We start from the raw sequence: 20,181 nt of genomic DNA, 5'->3' as shown, positions 1-20,181 counted from the left end.
CCTTTAGAATCTGCATGGTTTGAAGTGGCTCTGAATTCTAGAAACTGCTCCACTCAAATGATTATCGCTTCTATGTGATGTAGCACTGATCCATTTCACCTTTTAGACCAGTATTTCTCAACCTTTATGATACTAGGGACCAGCTTGCTGCCTTTCTAAACTGTGTCTGGGAGATCTCAGGGGACGGCGCCAGTCCATGGACCAGTCGTTGAGAAACCCTGATCTAGAATACACATGGTTATGTTCTAGGCTCTTAACTCAATCTGGTTTTGAACAGTTGTTGTAGGACTTCTGTTTTTCTTTAAAAAAAAAAACAAAACCCACAACCTCTAGAAACTATATAACTAAATAACTCTCTTTAATAATTAGGAGTTGGGTCTTCCTCCTTGTCTAATTAAAAGCAAACACTGTAGTGTAGCCTCATTAAGTATTTGCAGTGCAGTATATAAGATCATCCATTATTTCTATATCTCGGAGCTCTGTGGGTATAATTAAGAATAGTTTTGTTTTTTTTAAAGTACCAACATGAAAGTGGCCATAAGATAGATCATTGGTGTGTGTAATTTTTTTTTTTTTTTAAAAACAAGCTAAGTCGTTTATAAGCAACAGGCGCGCTAACTGGTTAACTTAAATTTTTTGGTACTCCCATGAAATTAAAAACAGCCCAACAGATTTTGATTTTAAGCTGTATAATTCCCCACTCTCTGGGCTGAGGCTATTCGTGCCAAGTTTCAGCCTGGAGTCCATATTTTTTACTGCATTGGAAGATTTTCCAGTGAAAATGCCAGCAGAGCAGAAACTTAACTCCATCAGTGCCAGGATCACGCACCTAAATTCTGCAAACGGCAGAACCGTTTCATTGCTACTTCCAGTCTGAGCCTCCCAGTTCCACTCCACGCAGGATCCCTCCATAACTGCCAACTTCCTGAGTTCAGTGTCTTAACAAAACTAATGAAGTAAGGGCAGACGCTTGCTTCCAGCCTGCAGGGTCACACAGCATCACTGCTTGCAAAGGATTTGCTTCCCCACGAGCCATTTATCTGGCTGAAGCATTTCCAAGCTTAGTGGTTCATGCTGAATTGGAACCAGCGCTGAGTCATTATTCACTTACACTTTCTTTATTAAAGCACTGGGGACGCTTTGATTTCCGTTATTAACAACTTCCATGTGTGGCTGCCTGCGGGGTGCTGCCAGCTGCTGCCCTTTCAACAGGCTTTTGGATCATTTTAAATCATTGTTAGTGGTCGGAGACTGTGTTGTGGCAAGGAGCACGGGGACTAGATGGTCAGGACTCCTCCTGGGTTCTGGTTCTTCTACCTGACTTAGGCCTGGTAGAACTTCCCTTGAAAGTTTGTATTGATTTTCACTTGTCTAGTTATACCAGCACAGCTCCTAGAGTGGATGCCGTTAGACCAGTATAAAGATATCTTGTATGGTATATTTATTCCTCTTCCCATATGGCAGCGTCGCTCAAGTTTGGCCTGGCTGAGAAGTGCATGGGACTGTGGACTGGGTGGTCCCCCTGGCTCTACGGGCTGTTGCAATAGCTATACCAGTATAAGGCTATGTCTATACCATAGGGATTATAGCAGTGAATCGATGGTCCCATAGCTAGGTTGGCATGATGCTGTGATGTATGGAAGGTGGTTTTCTGGCTCTGTTAGGAATCCCACCTTCCTGCGCGATGGGAGCTGGGTTGACGGAAGCATTCTTCCATCAACCTAGTTGCGCCGGGGTTTAGATTGGCGCTCCGACTGTGCATTTTTCACACCGCAGCTGAGCGCCGTGGCTATGTTGACTCAGCTTTAAGCATAGACTGGGCCCAAGTCACCCTTACACTGGACTAGCAGCACCCAACTAAGGGGGTTGTATGGCTTTAACTATACAGGAAGTTAAAGCGGGTACAAACTTCTAGTGTAGACAAGGCCTATAATTTGACTTTGGGCAAGTCAGGTCCTTGCTCTAACCCAGGGTATCCTACAGCAGCCTATCTGCTCCCTGCAATTCACCACATCGGCCTTCGTGGGTATGTCTACACTGAGACCGACTCGGGCTCCTGGGGTTTGTACTACTGGACTAAAAATAGCAGTGCAGATGTTCCCGCTCTGGGTGGAGCCCCAGCTCAGAGACCACCCACCCCGTCCCCTCAACCATCGCTGGGTCTCAGAGCTGAGCGGAGCCTGCGTCCGTTGACCGGGGCTCTGAGACTTGCTGCTGGCAGTGTTTTTTGTTGGCAGTGTAGACATACCCTTTAAGGACCAGGTGCTCTTCAGCGTCTCAACTGAGTCCTAGCCCCACAGTCTCAGCTGGGAGGCAGCTGATTTAGTCACAGGTAGGGCTGGGCTCATCTCCCCCTTAAAGGGGCCAGTCACCCTGTGATGATACCATTGTGATTCACTAGCATTCGACATCCACTTTGTACTGGTGTGAATGCGCAAGGAGCAGGGCAGTTGAGAAACAGGCCCAATCTGTTACGCAGTTCATCTTTTTCCTGTTGCCTAGGTCAGATCTCACTGTTCACTGTGTTCAAAGTGCCGAATAAACATTATCTAATAATCGTCACAGAAATCCCTTGTGAGATGTATGTGTGTTATCTCCAGTTTATGGATGGGGAATCCAGAGGCAGAGAGAGGTTAAATGACATGCTAAAAGTGGTTTTAAAAATGACACAACTTCTGCTTCCATGTGCAATGTTTTTGGAAAACTAAATGCAATAGTGATCTGTGTCATTTCATGCATTCCTGTGGTAGGCACAGTGTATCTGCTCTATTCATATCCGGCTGGTGCCTCTTGCTATCTTCCTACTTACAACTAATTTTACCAACTTTGTGGGAGTTAACGTCTATCTTTTATGTGTCAAAAGAGAAAAACAGAGTGACTCTCATTCAGGTGCGTAATTTACTGCACAAAATCCATTGGTCCAAGTGCTTTCAGGAGAACCAGCCCAAACATGGCAGGACAGAGCTTGCTGTTGCTTCCCGGTTTGCTTACCTGTATGTGTAACGCTCCTACAGCTACTCTGCTGGCTGCTGCATTAACATCCCTTTGTATTTCCGTTGGGCCTTGAGTCTAGATGAAAGCTGCCGGGTTCCAGGTTCAAGCCTCCCATTTTTGAGAAAAACCAGCTGATTTTGAGTTTTGCAGGCATCTGAGGCTGACGGATTTAAAGTGTTCTGCCACAGAATCTCTCCTTGCTTGGGATGGAACTTCAGAGGTGAAGTCCATGGAGGACCTGCTGGGTGTAGAATTGTCTCCTGCAAACTGTTAAGCCTTTGATGTATTACAAATGATGAGGGAGATTAATAGCACAGGCAGATGGAGTCTCTGTCAGCCGGCATCTATCTTTGAGAATCTGCTTTGCTTGCTACCCTGGATGGCCACCCCCTTTTATGAGTTAATTTGCTAGGATCAAGGCTGCCCTTCCATCCGAAAGTCTCCTTTCTTAGATGTGGATCTAGGGTGGGATGGACTTTGATGGGCAAAAGGTTTTTTTGGGGGAGCAGGGAGAACGGTCCTTGTTCTCTTCAGTTTCCTAAATGATTCCATATTAAGCTGTATCTTCAAAAATGTTGGCATGCACACACAAGGGCCAGTAAAGAAGGATTTGTGATGTGTCTTCTACAGGGTCCTGAAGCAGAATTATGTACTGGTCTTAGAGAGGCTGTTTCTGCATCCCCTCCCCACCTTAGATCCAGTGGATAAGTTTGGGAATTTCAGCTCTTTTTATTCAAGACCATCTTTTGACTGTCACCTAGCACAACAGGGCCCTGATTCCTCATTTGGGGCCCTCAGTGCTTCTATGATAGATACAATTAATCAGAAAAGCTTTCGTGCTGGATGCCGTCAGTCCATATAGCTGGACTCTGTAGCTTAATTGGCATATCCTAATGCGGCTATGCTTTTAGCTCTACTTACAGCTAATCGAGAGTCTCACACGAGGGTATAGAATTGTGTCTTTGTCTCAGAAAGTCTCCGGTTCAGTTTCATAGTCCGCCCATATGATATGTGACTTAACCGACAGCTGCTGGAGCGTTACCTTAGCACCTGGAATGTCATTGTCCCTTCTGCTCTACAGCTACTCTTATGCTTTACTCGCCCTTGGAAGGGAAGTCTGTTAGGACAAGCCTGGAGAAACTGCAATAGTTTTCCTGGAGTCTACTTATCTTCTGTCCTTTGCTGAAGAGTTGGTGGTGGTGGTTTGTCTGCTTGCTGGGCTGTAAATTGGCCTTTTATTTTATGTATTTATTTATTTTGGGTGGTTGCTAATTTATACTTTACTGTCGTCCCATTTGAAAAAAGAAAAGCCCCTCTTTTCTCCAAGAGCAACAGGTCACCTGTGCAAAGACTCTCTCTTGCAGTAAAAGCTCCGTTTTTCGAACTCTGAAACAGTTGCCAGGCTGCATTTTGTCACTGGCTGAATTTTAGTGGGAGTTGAATTGATTCCTGTGGATTGTACATAGAGGGTGATTGCAAAGCATTTTGGGAGTCTTTGTGCATGGAAGGACCTATCTAAGGAGCTACGCTTGCCCTTCAGGATCAGAGCACGTTTTTATCTAGTCTGCTAACCTATCTCCGGAAGTGCCCAGCACCTGACCACATCCCTTAGTGTCCTGTCCTAGAGTTCCTCACCCCAGTGTGCTCAAAGTGTGACCCCCGCGATAGGGTGACCAGATAGCAAGTGTGAAAAATCAGAACGGGGGCAGGTAATAGGGTCCTATATAAGACAAAGCCCTGAATATCGGGATATCTGGTCATCCTGTCCAGGGACCCTGCGTCCCACAGAATAAGAGATGTTGAGAAGCAGGCAGTAAGGACGCTGGGGAGGTGGGTGGGGGAGATCCTCTCCCTGCTCTAAAATGGTTGTCCGCGTAAAAGGTTAGCGCCACCTTCTGTGCAGTGTGACTACAAGGGAAATGGCTCCTGACCCTGCAGCTTGTACCCTGAAGCATGCAGCTGATTAGTCTGATCGTTATCCAAGCCGTCACAGCTACCGGCGTGATATGGGGCAGTCAGAATGTCCAGCCCTTTTAAAAATATCCATGCTGTGCTGCATTGGGTTGTGGTTTTTGTTTTGGTCCTTCCTGATTTTTGTTCTCTCTCTGGAGACGTCCCCTTTGTGTTCCCATCTTGCTCTATTTCCAGAGTACGCTTTGAGGAACGGTCACATGTCTCCATTCCTCCCTGGCCAAGTGTGAGAGCCCCCATCAGCTCCATGAGGGCAAAGGGAGGCCGCCTGTCAGGATCTGAAATGTGCAGTGTGTGACTGATCTGAGTGCACGGGTTGTGTATGTGCTGCTTGGCATCTGGGCTCAGCTGGCAAACGGGTCATCCAGAGGGAGAGCTAGCTGACTTCGCTTGCAAAACCCACAAGAGAAGTCATGAGTTGCAGGATGTCACCATGACTCACTGACACAGACCAGGGGCGGTGTTAGCAGGGCAGCTTTCGGGGGAGCGTAGCAACCTCCCATACTAATCCAGTGTTAACTCTTAAAGCACCAATTCCATGCTGTCCTGTGAAGGCAGGTGCAGCCAGTGAATTTCCCCCTCTGGCCAGACCCAGGGGTCTGTCGACAGAAGTACTTTACGGAAAAGGAGGCAAGCTTGTGTTGGTGCGTGTTGCACTCTGAAGATGGTGCCTAGATGGTGCCTATTATCCCAGCTGTGAAAGAGTGTGTGTGTGTTCACGAGAGGGCTACAGGCCAAATGGTGACACAAACCCTCACTGGCCTGGATTGAAACCCAGACCCGTCACACCCTAGTTTACAGGCACGGTACCAAGGCGCAGAGAGATTTAAGTGACTTGCCCATGGTCAGACAGAGTCTGTGACAGAGCTGAGAATTGAACCCGAATCTGCAGAATCCCTGCCCAGTGCCCGAACCACAAGGACATCCTTGTTGTATTGAAAGCTGAGCAAAGGGCTTTATCTTACGGAAGTAGCTGCTTTGTTTGTGGAACTCGCTGTAATCTGCCAATAAGCTTGACTAGCATGGCAGTATCCCCTGGGGACCTGCGCTCCAGGGACAAAGGACAGCTAATAGATAAGAGAAGATATCTGAAGTAAATTGAATACACTGTATTTCTGGGGTCGGCAACCTGTGGCACGCGAGCTGATTTTTAGTGGCACTCTGCTGCCAGCCAGGGTCCCAGCTGCCAGCCCTGCTCAGCCCACTGCTGGCCTGGATGGATGAAACCCCTGGCTGGCAGGGGCCAGCGGCTAGGACCGTGGCTGGCAGGGGCCAGCGGACGGAACCCCAGACTGGCAGCGGGCTGAGTGGCTCAGCGCGCTGCCGGCCCAGGTTTCTGGCTGCTGGCACCGCTCAGCCCGCTGCCAGTCTGGGGTTCCTTCGGGGGCCCCTGTAAAAGAAAAATTTATTACTGGCACGCGAAACCTTAAATTAATGAGGACTTGGCACGCCACTTCTGAAAGGTTGCTGACCCCTGCTGTATTTAATCACCCCCCCCCATGAAAAGCTAAAGAGAGGAATGGTCAGTATACACTAGTGTGTTTAATGGCGTTGTGGGGTTTGTGCTAAAATTCCTTACATTGCTGTGTCTTGGGACACGCTGGGCCAGATTCTGCCTCCCAGTGATCTTACACTGGCATAGTTCTGTAGATTTCAGTGGAGTCACCTGTGGCTTGCCCCTGGGTGAGTGAGAGGCATCAAGCCTGCTGAGTATAGTTTACTCAGTGAGTTTATTGCTTATGAAAGGTGCCAGGTTGACAGCCCTGGAGCCTGATGTCTTCTCTCCATAGAACAGGTAAAGCATTGGAGTGCAAGTGTCCCCTCGCCAAGGTACTTAGAGATGGGCACATCTCAGCTCCTTGTCTACCGCCCTGAGACTGCCAACGCAGGTGAATTGTGAGAGATGGGCTGTTGCCATCAGACCTCCTAGTGTAACTTACCTTGCTCTTGTTTTCTGCAGGACTTAGGAATGGAATCGACCTCCCTGGATGATGTCCTGTATAGATATGCCAGCTTCCGAAACCTGGTGGATCCAATCACCCATGACTTGATCATCAGTCTCGCTAGATACATCCATTGCCCCAAACCGGTAGGTAACTCGCTCTAACTACCTGACCAAGGCAGTTCTAGTCACTTGATCGTTTGGGAAATGTAGCCTTGTTGTAAATGAGAAGCTGTTTTGTTTGTTTGTTTTTTGTTTTTTATAATCAATGCTGCACAAAATACCTTCAGGTTAACACAGATTGTGATCCTCTGAGTAGAGATGTCCTGTTGTGGGGAGAGCGGATCGATGCACAGTACTCTCTGTGAATTGCCAACAACCCGAATGACGTTCATTTAATGCTTAGTTAATTTTGTTCCTTGTTTTTTCATATTCCCTGTTTTTGCTCTTTCCTCCTGTCTCATTTGCTCGAGCAAAGCACCAAGGCACCTACTGTCTGGAACAATACAGGGGTATGGACAGGATGACTTCCTAGGCCTTTTCTATCTCTGATTTCTGCAATGCCTGTCTTTCCTCTTGTCTCTCTAAATGAAGCGAGTACCCAGATGACACATTTCTCGCCCCTGTAAGGAGGGAGGTAGCTGAAATAGAACCCTGTCTTTGCGAGTGTTTGAGTGTGCTGTAAGCAAAGCTAGCAGCATGGGGGCCCGGAGAGAGTGGCAGTCAGAAGGAATAGCCTGAGCCGAATAGTCATCGGACGGGGCGATGGGTCTGAACTGTGGTGTCAGAACCGGGATTTGCTTTCCATCCCATCCCATCATATTGGTGGTTTTATCGTGGAGTGGGGGAGAGCTGGCCCTGTGGTGCTCTCTTCAAAGTCAAAAATGGAAACCACATTGTTCAAAGCAGTGTATCAATATTGGACGTGTTTGTACGTCAGCTGCAGTTATGGCAGAAACCTTCCTAACCCACCCTGCGTCAGTTTTTGAGGACAACGTGCCTGGTCCTCCACTGGTATAAATTGGAGGAAGTCAATGGGAGCTATGCTGATTTACCCCAGAGGAGGATCTGGCCCTGATGAGTCATGGAAAAGGAGTTGGAATGATGGTTCTAAATTAGGGATGGACAGAAATGGAAGTGATTCTGGTTTTGGACCTCATTAGTCAGGGTGTGTTTTGCAAGAGCGACTGGGATGCAGGCCCCATTTCATCAGCCCCTGCAAAGCTTGGGAGTGTGTGGTTTCTGATGACAACAAAGGACAGATTTTGTGATTATAAGGGATAGCAAACAGATCAAAGCAGATTACTGAGCAAAATAAACAAACATGCAAACTAAGCTGAATTCACTAAAGAAACTGGTTACCAATAGTAATTTCTCACCCTAAATGTTGTTTTAGGCAGGTTGCAGAGTTCCTTGAAGACGAACTGCTTTTGCTTGCAGCTTAAAGCTCCATCTATTTTTCTTCACAGGCCAGACCCCTGTCACAGCCTGGGTGTCAGTCCTTTTCCCCAGATCAGTCTTAGGTGTTTACAGCAGTCATCCTGGGTGGGGAGTCCGTGAAGAACCAGAGACCCTGATTAACTCACTCTCCAGCCTTAAATAGGATTTACATATGTCGGGAATCTTTTGTTTCTCTGTTTGATCCCCACCCCCCTTTAGTGGAAAAATACCAGCAGACCAACCTGGTGTCCAGTGCCAGGTGACATGGTCACCTGACCCTGCAGTGTCAAAGTAGCATCCCAGGAAACTTCTCAGGAAGGAGTGAGAGTCGCATCTTCAAAGTTCTATTGTTCTCCTTAATGGCCCATCTAGGCTGTTTGCATACTGTCCAGCGGGCATTCCCCAGGTGAAAACGCAGTTGTAACTGTTACATAGTCAATATTCCTACTTCCAGATACAGAAATGGTACAGGCATACAAATTGGATAATCACATTCAGTAAATCATCACCTTTCCAATGATACCTCACATGCCCCCTCTTGCATAAATTTACATCTTGGTTATGCCCTATTCATATCATAAGCATATTTCTGAAAGAATATTGGGTGTAATATCACTGAGTATAAATGCAATAAAGAGTGTGAGGTTCTCAAATGCTATGGCAATGGGAGACATATTAACACCTAAAATAAATAAATCGATTACTTTCCTCTGCAAAATGTCATTCAGTCTTCAATGGGAAATTCTTTGGTCACGCAGAGTCGGGAAATGTGAACTAGATTGCAGAGCTGTATGGTTAGTGAAAGCTTTCGTTGTAACTGACATTGCTCTGTTTCCTCCAAAAAAAAAATTACTGGCTGGGTTTAATCTTGCCTACATATGGATCAGGACAGGGTGGAGGGGTGGAAGTCAAGGTAATAAATGGGGTAAAGTGGAGATTCAGTCCATCACTGGTGTGTGTGTTTGTTCTCCCACGAGTCGCCTGCCATGGATTAAAGTTTGCTTGGAAACAAAACTAAGCGCATGTTAATTTCAGGAACCAACTCTGTGGGTGCTAACTCGGGTGCCAGCAAAGATACTTTAAATGTCAGCGTTGTTAACCATTTCCATGCTCATTAAAGCATGTAAGAAAGGACAGGAAGGGTCTTGTCTTGAAGATCTGTACAATCTACTCGGAGAAGGCCTGTAGCAACGCAAGGCAAGGTGGAAGGAGAGCAGGCTAAGCTGGCCCGATTGGTTTGATTTTCCTGAAGGGCACTCAGCTTCAAAAGTTCAGGAAACACTGCTCTAAAGGGAAAAACCCAGTTTTTTAATCAGAAACCACCACATCCCTGTGGAAGATCATCAGGGCCCCTTGCTGGCTTTATCCCTCTTGGCTAGGCTTTGCTTTAGTCCACTTTCAGAGCTCTGGTTATTGCACTGTTACCCTTTCAGTTCAGGGTCTGTCTAGAACACCCCTATCCTAAGGCTGATCTTTTGGTATTTTACCTCTCAGTTAAAATAAAAACCTAGTGGCTTCTCCAGACTCTGAGTAAACATGAACTTCTGTAGCTGGCCAGAGAAAAGGTTTGCCTTGACTTTCTAATGTCTTCTGCTGCTCAGCACTCTCCAGCAGACACAGTCCATTTATTCCACAGGAGTAAATTCACACCCACAGTGGGGGAAGAGTCTTCCCTTGAGTTGCATGAAGCTAGAGTGCCTCGAATAGAGTCGACCCAGGATCCTAGTTGGGTGAGTTTTCTTAGGCATGTCAGTGTATTTAGTGTCAAGGCTGCAGTGGGGCCTAAGCCATGTAGTCCTGATCTGCCTTAAAATCTAAAGGGCATGAGTTTTGTGATGTCTCTTGTAGGAGCCAGATTCAAACATTCTCCAAATTCTGGCCCTGTTTGGATGCAGGGGTTGCGGTTGGATGCAAGAATGTATAATACAACTCCCCTTAAAGCTGCTCTCCTGATGGGCCTGATCCTGATTTCAGTGAGATTCGTGCAAATGTGGAGTAACTCTAGTGGAGTCATTCCAGATTTCCACCAGATTGGAGTCAGACCTGAAATGTGGTTATCCTGTTGGAATGCATGACCGCAAACTAAGCGCTGTCCATTATACAGAGGAGTTGTGCTGGGCCCTGCCCAGAGACATCACCCATCAGTGTCTGTTGCCCAGTAACAGCTATTGCTGAGGACCTTGGGCTCTGTGCTCTTTGCAGTATGAGAGGGAGCTTTTATAGTGAAAGAAGCTCTCAGAAAATCAGTTTTAAACATGAATTCATTCACCGTTGTCTGTTGTTTTCCAGTGACATTTCAGGAGGATATTTGCTAACGATCAAAGACATTTAAATGAGCATTTCTTTCCTCACAACCACCGCCCTGGGGGGCAAGAGGGGGGTTGAGACTTCCCTTTCAAGCCCCCACCCCCCAGGGGCTGAGGAAAGGTGCCAGGCTGACAGCTCTGAAAAGTGCTCTGTCTAGTCACAGAATGGGTGCAACGTAGGTAAGAGGCAGCGTATGCTTCCTTCTCTGGCATGCCTCAACCCTGACTGAGAGGGGACTGCTCGTCCTGGGTAGAGGGAAGATCAGTTCTCGTGACTCACCTCACCCTGGGCCTTTCTGAGGGGCTGTTTAGTGCTGATCAGAGCTCTGCTTTTATGACGTGGATACGTGATCTCGGGGAGAGGGACTGAGAGAGACTCGTTTGACATAGGCGTCGCAGGGGAACGACTTTGGGTCATTGATGGCCTGCTGTAGGTCAGAGGTGTGACGCTCCCTAATAATGTTTTGCACTTGTGGCTAGCCCCTCCCTCGTAGCACGTCAGACGCAAATGAATGAGGTCTCATTGCACTCTGCTGAGGTCAGGGTTGGTTTCCCCATTTCACAGATGGGGACATCAAGGGACAGGGAGGTTTCATGCCCAGAGTCCCATGGGAAGTCAATGAACTATAACCAAAATGCCCTTACTGCTAGTTCTGTGTCTTTATCACAGGAGCGCCCTACCATAACCTATTACCAGCCGCATCATTCATCCAGCCCCCCAGCCTGTGTGTTGTGACATGACCCTGGATTACAGTTGTTGTTCTGAGTTCCTGACATCACATTAATTTTGATGGTAGCAAATGCTGATGTTACAAATACGGGGTGGGAAGGAACAGTGCAGTCTGGTGGTTATAGTATAGGACTGTGGTTCTGGACTCATCTGTGCCACTGGCTCACTGTGTGACTCTGAGCAGAGCAGCCAACCTCTGTGCCTTTCTGCCTTATTTTTTCTATTAGTAATATGAGGAAAGTGATATTTACCCACCTTTATAACGTGTGTTGCAATCTTCAGATGCCGTGGACTTTGTAAGCATGAAGTATTCTTCTTCACTGCAGGATCCAAGCTAAGCTGTGAGCCAGATTCTTCTTATATCCAAATATCTGAAATAATAGCAAAGGAGATGAGAACGATTTGACTGTCAAAGCCAGTGATATTCTGCATTAATGCTCCTTTTTGGCCAGGCTTGCTTCTGAAAATCCCTCTGTATGGGAGCTGAATACATCTGCATCGCATTAAAATATTTTGCAATATCAAAGTGGCTGGGAAGCTCACACTTCACTAATAACGACTCCCAGTATCTGTCGTTACTTAATGTGTTTTGTCCCACGTTCCTGTTTTCTTTGTAATAAGAGATGTTCTTTTGAAAAGTTCTTTTGTAATAACTGTGGGAAAATAGAAAAAGGCTGAAGCAGGAAGAAAATGGCACTGTGTTTTTTTTTGTTTTTTTTTAAGGCTAAAATTGTATAATGGTAACATCTGTGTAATTTTCAGTGACACCATTACTGGCAATCATCACTCAGCACCTCCACATTAGGGGAAGCCAGCAAGACTTAGCAAAAAACAAGTAAGTCTGGAGGATCAGCATGACCTGAAGCTGTAATAAATTAAACTCTTCAAACTGAGAGCTGTTTCCTTGACACTGAGCTCTATGCGCCGGCACTGAGCGTCTAATGGGCCCAACCCTAGTTAAACTGATGTCCGTTGCATAAGGGGTGGGATGCTGTCCAGTAATCTACTCTGTATACAAGACCAATGTGCAGAGATGAGGGAGATGAGATCTAGTGGTCTGAGCACAGGCCTAGGGAGGAGAAGTCTCTGAGTTCTCATCCCAGTTATGACATTACAGACTCCCTCTGTAGCCTCTGGCCAGTCACTTTATCTGGGCAAGTAGATGGGGGGTACCTCCCTCGTAGAGGTGCCGCCAGAAATAATTAGTGGTTTGTAAAACTCTTTGGAAGATGACTATCTCCGAATTGCTACATCGTTGTGATTCCTGAGGTCCTGTATTAGGCCACTTCTTTCTCTCCTGGATTTCATAGATTGCGAACTCTGAAGATGGGTTTAGCAGATACTGGAATGCAAATCTGCTGTTTCATAATAGAGGTGGGGAGTGCCTGGAGTGTAGCAGGGGGGATGCCCTGAGCAGGAGCATCAAAACGTCTAAGTGGCTGCCCACCGAGTGTCAATGTGGTGACACAGAAATACATCAGGAAAGCACATTCTGTGATGGGGTCACTCTCTTTTTGCCTTTGAAGAGACAGGCTCCAAGCCTGGAAGCTTCTCTATTTGTGTGGCCTGTGCGTTGTGCTTCATTGCAAGGTCAGGGCTGTCATTCACCTGTTAACTCTATTAGATATAGACACAGCAGTCTAGAGCCAAAAAAACACAGGTTCCTTCATGCCACTTTGCCCTGTGATCTTCTCAGATTTCATACCTGCAAGGAATCTTTGGTTGATGATGGATTTGCACTAGATGGATTATCTATGCAAACCAATTTCTCTCTCAGGTTTTCTAGGGTACCTTTCCCCTTACCTGTCTTAAGTGCTGGGGAGTGTGCGGCTGAGAACTCAGTAGGGAGCGCTGCTCCTTCTGTTGGCACTGACCCATTGCTCCAGCCTGCTAGACATAGCACCAAGCTCCTGATTACTGATCAAAGTCATCGTCAATCAAGGGTGCTGGAACAATTTGCATAGTGAGGGTGCTGAGAGCCATTGAACCAAACTGTAAACCTTGTATATTATGGAAACCACTTCAAACTAGGGGGTGCGGCAGTGATGATTTTTGCAAGGGTTGGACTATTATTCCTGGTCTCTATGATAAATCAACTTTTGAGGATTTACATTCTGTTTAACTAAATTCTCCTCGCAGTTTCAGTTGAGACTCTGATATTTTTCTTCACTTCCTGCTGTGATGTTTGTCTGCCATTAAATCCCTGCCTCACTTTCTCCTAGGTGTGCATGTGTTGGCTGGGTGAGAATGGTGGCTGCTCTTGTTCTGGGACAGTTTGGAAAGTGCCTTGGTGCCTGGTATCCCAGGGCATCCCAAAGAAGCGATCATCAATAGCATTTTACTTCCTTCAAGAGGAGTTCCGAAGCACTTGTGTCAGTCTTACAATTGACACCAATACCTAACGAGGTCTCATTGACGTGTGCAAGAATGATTACTACTTAAACAGCGATGAAAGACATTAGTTTATTTCAAGGACAGAAATTCCTCTGTGGTACCTAGTGACTGAAGAAGAGTCGCTAAAGAGGGAAAGATTTGGCGGTGTCAAGTAATTTATCTTTCAGTTTTCCAAAATGTGAAAGAAGTGCAACAAAGTAGGACCTGTCTCAGCTAAACGTTAATGAAACCAATCCATCACCTCCATTGGGAAGCGGTTGTGTATCGTTCCATGTGGGCTGTATCATTGACAATGAATGATTTGTGCATACTCGTACATCCCCATCTACCTTCTCAAGGCTTCCTCAAGTTGTCCAATCATTTGTGGCCTGGGGAGTTACGTTTGCATCCTGGTGAGCCAGGGTGAGTGTGGAGTGCTTTCCTTGTAGGCATTGTCTACAAGGAATCAGGACTGTTGGCTTTGGGGTGTAGGCCTCTGGCAAGGCAGTTCAGCTCTCTGTCTCAGTTTAATTCTTCCCTGCCTCAAAGAAGTGTTCTGAGGGTTGCTTAATTGATCTCTGTAAAGTGCTTCGGGAGCATTGAATGAAAGGTTCTTTAGAAAGGGAAAGTGTTGTTGTTAAGTTATGCGTCACGTCCTGCCAGCCGGACAGGTAATGAACAAAGGAGCTCCTGAGCTCTAATCCCGGCTCTGATGCTGACACCATCTAGGGCCTTACCTCCGCTGCCTCGGTTTCCCTATGTATAAAATGTAGGTAATACTTAGTGGGCTCCCTCAGTAAGCTGGTGTGAGAATTGTCTATTCTTTGTAAAGTGCTTTGAACATGAAAGGCTATAGAAGCGTTAAGATAATGTGCAGCATTGTATCCCATAGGCTGGCAAGCCAGCGTGTCATTTTAATTGGGAAGCCATAACAAGCTCTTCATTTTTATTAGACTCGAGTACAGGATAGTAAGATCCACAGCCCTCTACAAAGATAAACAAATTGATCTTCACAATAGCCGCAGGAGTTGGGTGTGGATGCAGACTGAGGACCCAGGAAATTGAGGGAGTTTGTGACTTGACCAAGACCCCACACAATGAATGTTTGAGAGAGATCCTGGCTTGCAGATCAGTGCTCAGACCTCTACACCCTCCCTTCTCTCTAATGGCCGTGGTCTCCAATAAACAGTTACAGGATAAACCCTCTTGCTATCCAGACAGAGAGGAAGGCTGCCCTTGTGGTTAAAGGACTGGGCTGATACTCAGATGATCTGGGTCCAATTCCCGACGCTGCCATAGACTTCCCGTGTGACTGTGGGCAAGTCACTTAATCTCTCTGTGCAGAGCTAGCAGTAAGCATAAGCAGACTAAGCAATTGCTTAGGGCCCCGAGCAGCTCAAGGGGGACCCCTATTCGCTTTTTATTATAAGAACTTGCCTGTTTTAGTATGGGAGGGGGGGAATATTCCTGTTAGGGCCCCCAGTGGGCTAGCACTGGTTCTATCTCTGTGCCTCAGTTCTCCAATCTGTGAAATGTGGATAATAGCCCTGCCTTGTCTAGTTAGATTATAAACTCTTCAGGGCAGGGCCTCTCTCTTGGTTTGCATCTGTATAATGCCTAGGCCTGATCTTAGTGAGGCCCTATAGGCACTACTGTAATACAGATGACAACCCCAAGTATTCCGTCGAAGCAGGCTGGATGCCGGGTAGCCATTGTTTAGCGTCCCTGCTATGTGATACGCTGAATGTGTTCTCCCAGATAAGTGTGCAGGTTATTTTTTGGCAGGGGTGCGGATGGGGGTAATTAACTGAGGTCTACTCTGTGGCCTTCAGGTATTTTTTCCTTAATACACAAAATCACTGGGAACAGTGGCAGGACACAACCCTGTATTTTAGCTGTGCTTTCTGATCCAGGAAAGTAAAGAGGTTCTTCCAGCCCTTTCCAAAAGTCATTCAAAATCAAGCAGCAGGGATATTAACGGTGTATAAGCCACAGCACCCTTTCCAAGAAAAAGAATCTTGCACTGTGCCACAGTGACCACCCCAGCCTCGCAGCGCCACTCCGGTGGGACTGCTCGGACTGCAGAGTCCTGAATGATTCTGAAGTGGTTTTTAAATAAAAGGGTATGGGGGATTATCTACTGTTGTTAAACTCTCTGCTGCTTTATTTCCCTTCCTCTGAAGCAGCTCGATGGGGTCACCATCCCCGCTTGTATATCTAGACCACATCTCTCTGGAAAGGCTTTGCTTATTTAGGTGATGGAATTAGATTTTGCATTACAGATTTTTACAGGCTAGTCTCTGAAGGAAATTCAGCTTGTTATGAGGGTTTGGTTTATTCTCCATAGCAGTAAAATGTGGGTGGATAGCATTTAAGATACTTATTTGTCTGGGGAATAAACATAAGGAATATTCTTTTTTCAGTGACACAAGACTCTCCTCCCCTGGATTAAAAAAGTACATAAGTATTTATGTATGGCGTAGTTAAAAATATTATAGTTTACAATAGTTACTATAGTGGTTGGACTGTTACAGAAGAACTTTTAGAAGGGTCTCATTAATCTTTGAGATCACATGGATGCATCAAGTAGGTAATAATATGTAGTCCATAAAAGTGCATAAATAATTTGGGTTCATTCTTGAATGGCAGATGCTATATAAATGCCAAGTATTATTATCAAAAAGAAAAGGAGTACTTGTGGCACCTTAGAGACTAACCAATTTATTTGAGCATAAGCTTTCGTGAGCTACAGCTCACTTCATTGGATGCTCAGATGAAGTGAGCTGTAGCTCACGAAAGCTTATGCTCAAATAAATTGGTTAGTCTCTAAGGTGCCACAAGTACTCCTTTTCTTTTTGCGAATACAGACTAACACGGCTGTTACTCTGAACCAAGTATTATTATGAGATTGAGATTTTTTTTTCTGAGATTATTTTGTTGAAGAAATGTTTTTTTCAGTGAAATTTTTTTAAGAAAACTAATTTTTTTGCTAAAAGTTGTCAGTGTTTTTTGTTTTTTTGCAAAAAAAACAAAAACATTGTTTTTTCTAACTGGTATCTAATATTTTCTCAAAAACGTAATGAAATAATTGTTGACAATTTTGTTTAATGGAAAACCCAGCGTTTGGTAAATTATCAATCTTTTTTTGGTAATGTTTTTGTTTAAAAAACAATTTAAAACTTTGAAAAATTTGAAAAAACAAAACATTTGTTCTGTTTCAAACCTTTTGAAGTGAAAAAAAAATGGATTTTTTTTCTTCACAAAACTACTTTTGGGTTTTTCAGCCAGGTCTGATTATTACCGATGCAGCCGGGCCAAGCTTAGGGGCACTTTTGGACCCATAAGTGCCTCCCCCCCCCCCCCCGGTCTGTCCCTAATGTAGCAGACTGGTTAGTGTCTGAGGTGTAAAATATCCTGGTTGGGACACCCAAACTCCCTCTGAGTAGCACTTTACTCTGCACATAGTCCCGCTGAAGTCAGTTGCCCTATGAATTATGGGCATTGCAGTCTAGCCCTGAAGGAATAACCATTTTTTGAAAGATTCAGCTGTGGCTGTGCGGCAAGCCCCATGTCTGGAACCGCACGACAGCTGCCCCATGAGCAGACCAGGAATCGGTGTGCTTTGGAGAGCGATAATCCGCCTCCCTGCAGGACGTGCCCTGCATGATACGTGCCTTGCTACAGCTGTGTTGCAGTGTTTCAAGTTGCAGTGGGGGAGGTTTAGGTTGGATATTAGGAAAAACTTTTTCACTAGGAGGGTGGTGAAACACTGGAATGCGTTACCTAGGAAGGTGGTAGAATCTCCTTCCTTAGAAGTTTTTAAGGTCAGGCTTGACAAAGCCGTGGCTGGGATGATTTAATTGGGGATTGGTCCTGCTTTGAGCAGGGGTTGGACTAGATGACCTCCTGAGGTCCCTTCCAACCCTGATATTCTATGATTCTATGTGGTGCTGGCAGGCTGAGGGGACAGAGCCGGGGCCAGGTGCAGCAAGGGAGCAGTGTAGCACCCCTAAGGAGGCAGCTTTCCCTGCTCTTGCCCAGCGACCCTGCCAGGGGCAGATGGTGCAGGGGAGTAAGAGAGACCTTGTGCCCTCCCGCTACACTGCCCAGGCGTGCAGAGAGCTTCGCGCTGTGCTCCTGCGCTAGGAGAGGATGTGTTGGAGCAGACTGCCTGGCCGTGGAGTCCGATCTGTTCATCGTGCTCTGTTGGCAAACGGAATGCATCCGTATACGTTGATATTGGGCATTTAAATCCGGCATCTGTAAGAGCCGGAACTTAACGCAAGCTGGCAGGATCTGTGAAACCCTTTCTTGATTCCCTTAATAAGCAAAGAGCCTTTTCTAATCAGTGCACGGTAATATGCAAACCGGCCTGAATGCCAAGAGATGGATTTTTGCCTGCTCTGAGATGAATTTTTTTTTTAAATGCCTCCAAAATGTCAGACGCCAGTTGAACAGGCAAGTGACGTGAGAAGTGGCCCTCGTTGCCCAACTTTCTCTGCCCTGCCGACCTCACGAGGGCATCGCAGGTGACGCTGCCCCATCGATTGCCGTTGTGGGCTTTAATTAAGCAGAGCTGTGGTGGAGGAGAAGGTTAAAAAGGAACACAGAGCAGGAAAAGCAATTTCCCAACAGCTTCTTAGAACATATTTGATCTTTTCTCAAAAAGCAACTGTTGCTAAGCATCCAAAGTAAACTTTGGAACCAGCTCCAAATCAGAAGGGATTCTAGGCGGCTCAAGTATTTTAAGTCCTTGAGGCAGAAGAAACAGATACAGGGTCACTTTTCAGGAGGATGGGCAAGCAGGAGTTTATTTGTATGTATGGAAAGAAGTGGGAACCAACTCTGAAAAAGAATCAGATGTAATAGGAATTAAGTCTGCTTGTAAAATGTCTGCACTGCTGTTCCGCCCAGTGAATCCTGAAGCACACCGCAAGAAGGTGTGAGTGTGAGACCATATCTGAAGTAGCAACTGAAGTCAGAGAAGGGGTGTTAACCATTGGTTAGAATGGGAAATGAGTGTCCGGACTTCTGGTTCTCTTCCCAATTTCTACGTAGAGATAACACCACTGTGGATGGGACACTGCTTCCTGTCCAGCTTTTAAACTTTTTACTCTCCTGTTGAAATTTTCTGCAGTGTGGCTGGATAATGAATGCAGCCTTGCTCCTTATCTCCTCTCACCCCTGCTCTCGCTGGCCTTGTCTTATTAGTGAGCTAACTGGAGGCGAGCGCATAGTGAAGGCCGGAGGGTGCGTAGTTTTTGCATAAGTTAGCAGGTCGAGTAATGCCTGCTTTGGAGTCTCGCCTGGTACTCTCATGATGACTACAACTGCCTTGTCTGTGCTATTGTTTCACCTCAAGTTAGCTAACTCCAGTTAAGAACACACCCTATTCTCCATAGGGAAGACTAGGCCACTATATTTCAATGTGTTTGCACCATCGCGATACTGTCTCAGGCTATAAGGTGTGTATTTGCCCTGGAGAACTAGCATGTATTCGCTATCGTGCCGTAAAATCCTAGTGGAGACAAGGGACTGCCACCAGGTCAACCATGGGGGTGGAGGGAGAGGCGATAGTGTTGACCTCTCCTAGTTTACCTGTTGGCTATCCTGGCTAACCACCCCTTTTCTGGCAGTGAAGCTGGAGCCTCGCTGGGTGGTGTTGGTCAGGTAACTGTGGTTAGGGAACTGGACAAGGACTCTGGTGGTGGTGATTTGGTAGGTGTGTTGCGGTAGTGCCTGGGGACCTCCGTGCCATTGGGCTAGACATTGTACTAAGAAGAAAAAGAATCCCTGCCCCAAAGACTTTACAATCTGGGTTAAATTCCTAGCATCACAACAGACTTCCTGTGTGACCCTGGGCCAGCAATTTATTCTCTCTGCCTCGTTCTCCATCTATAAAATGGGGATAACAACTATTCTTTTCTCCTACCCTTGGCTTGTCTGTAGCATCTAACACAATGGAGCCAGCTCTTGTTTGGGGCCCTCTAAGTGCTCCTGCAATACATATCATCAATAGTAATAAAATAAAATAACTCTCCCTCTCCATGCCTCAGATGCAAACTAAGAGTGATATTGACCTAGCAGGAGGGTTGTCAGCGTCGGGCAGTTTCTGATCTCTGGATGGAAGGTGCTGTGGAATTCACTGGTATTAATGTGGTTGAGATTTTTTTTTTTTTCCTTTCTGAACTCTGCTGATGTGAGGGGATATAACGGAGGGGGAAATTCAATGAATGCACGCTCAGGGTATCTGAACCGAGACCCCGGTGACGTTCCTGTTGTGTTGCTTATTTCAATATGTTGTTGAAATGTCTGCAGACAAGTCAGAGTCTTGCTCTGATGAGACCCTTTGACTAGATGCCAGTTAGGTAAGGGCTTCATTAGAGTCCTTTCACTTATTCCCAGCAATGGACCAGATGAAAAAT

General features: G+C 46.1%; 1 protein-coding gene across 2 annotated transcripts in view; it reads left to right on the top strand.

The window, feature by feature from the left end:
* LRRC75A (leucine rich repeat containing 75A) overlaps window positions 1–20,181 on the top strand; it is a 191,444-nt gene that overhangs the window by 58,370 nt on the left and 112,893 nt on the right. For both annotated transcript variants that reach the window (XM_048824181.2, XM_048824182.2), the window contains exon 2: window positions 6,926–7,054. In XM_048824181.2, the coding sequence (XP_048680138.1) occupies window positions 6,926–7,054 (129 nt within the window). The remainder of the gene's footprint in view (window positions 1–6,925; window positions 7,055–20,181) is intronic.

The sequence above is a fragment of the Caretta caretta genome, chromosome 17 (assembly GCF_965140235.1).
Source record: "Caretta caretta isolate rCarCar2 chromosome 17, rCarCar1.hap1, whole genome shotgun sequence".
NCBI classification, from domain to species: domain Eukaryota; kingdom Metazoa; phylum Chordata; order Testudines; family Cheloniidae; genus Caretta; species Caretta caretta.
Note: the sequence above shows the minus strand (reverse complement) of the source record. Positions and strands in the feature narration are given on the sequence as shown.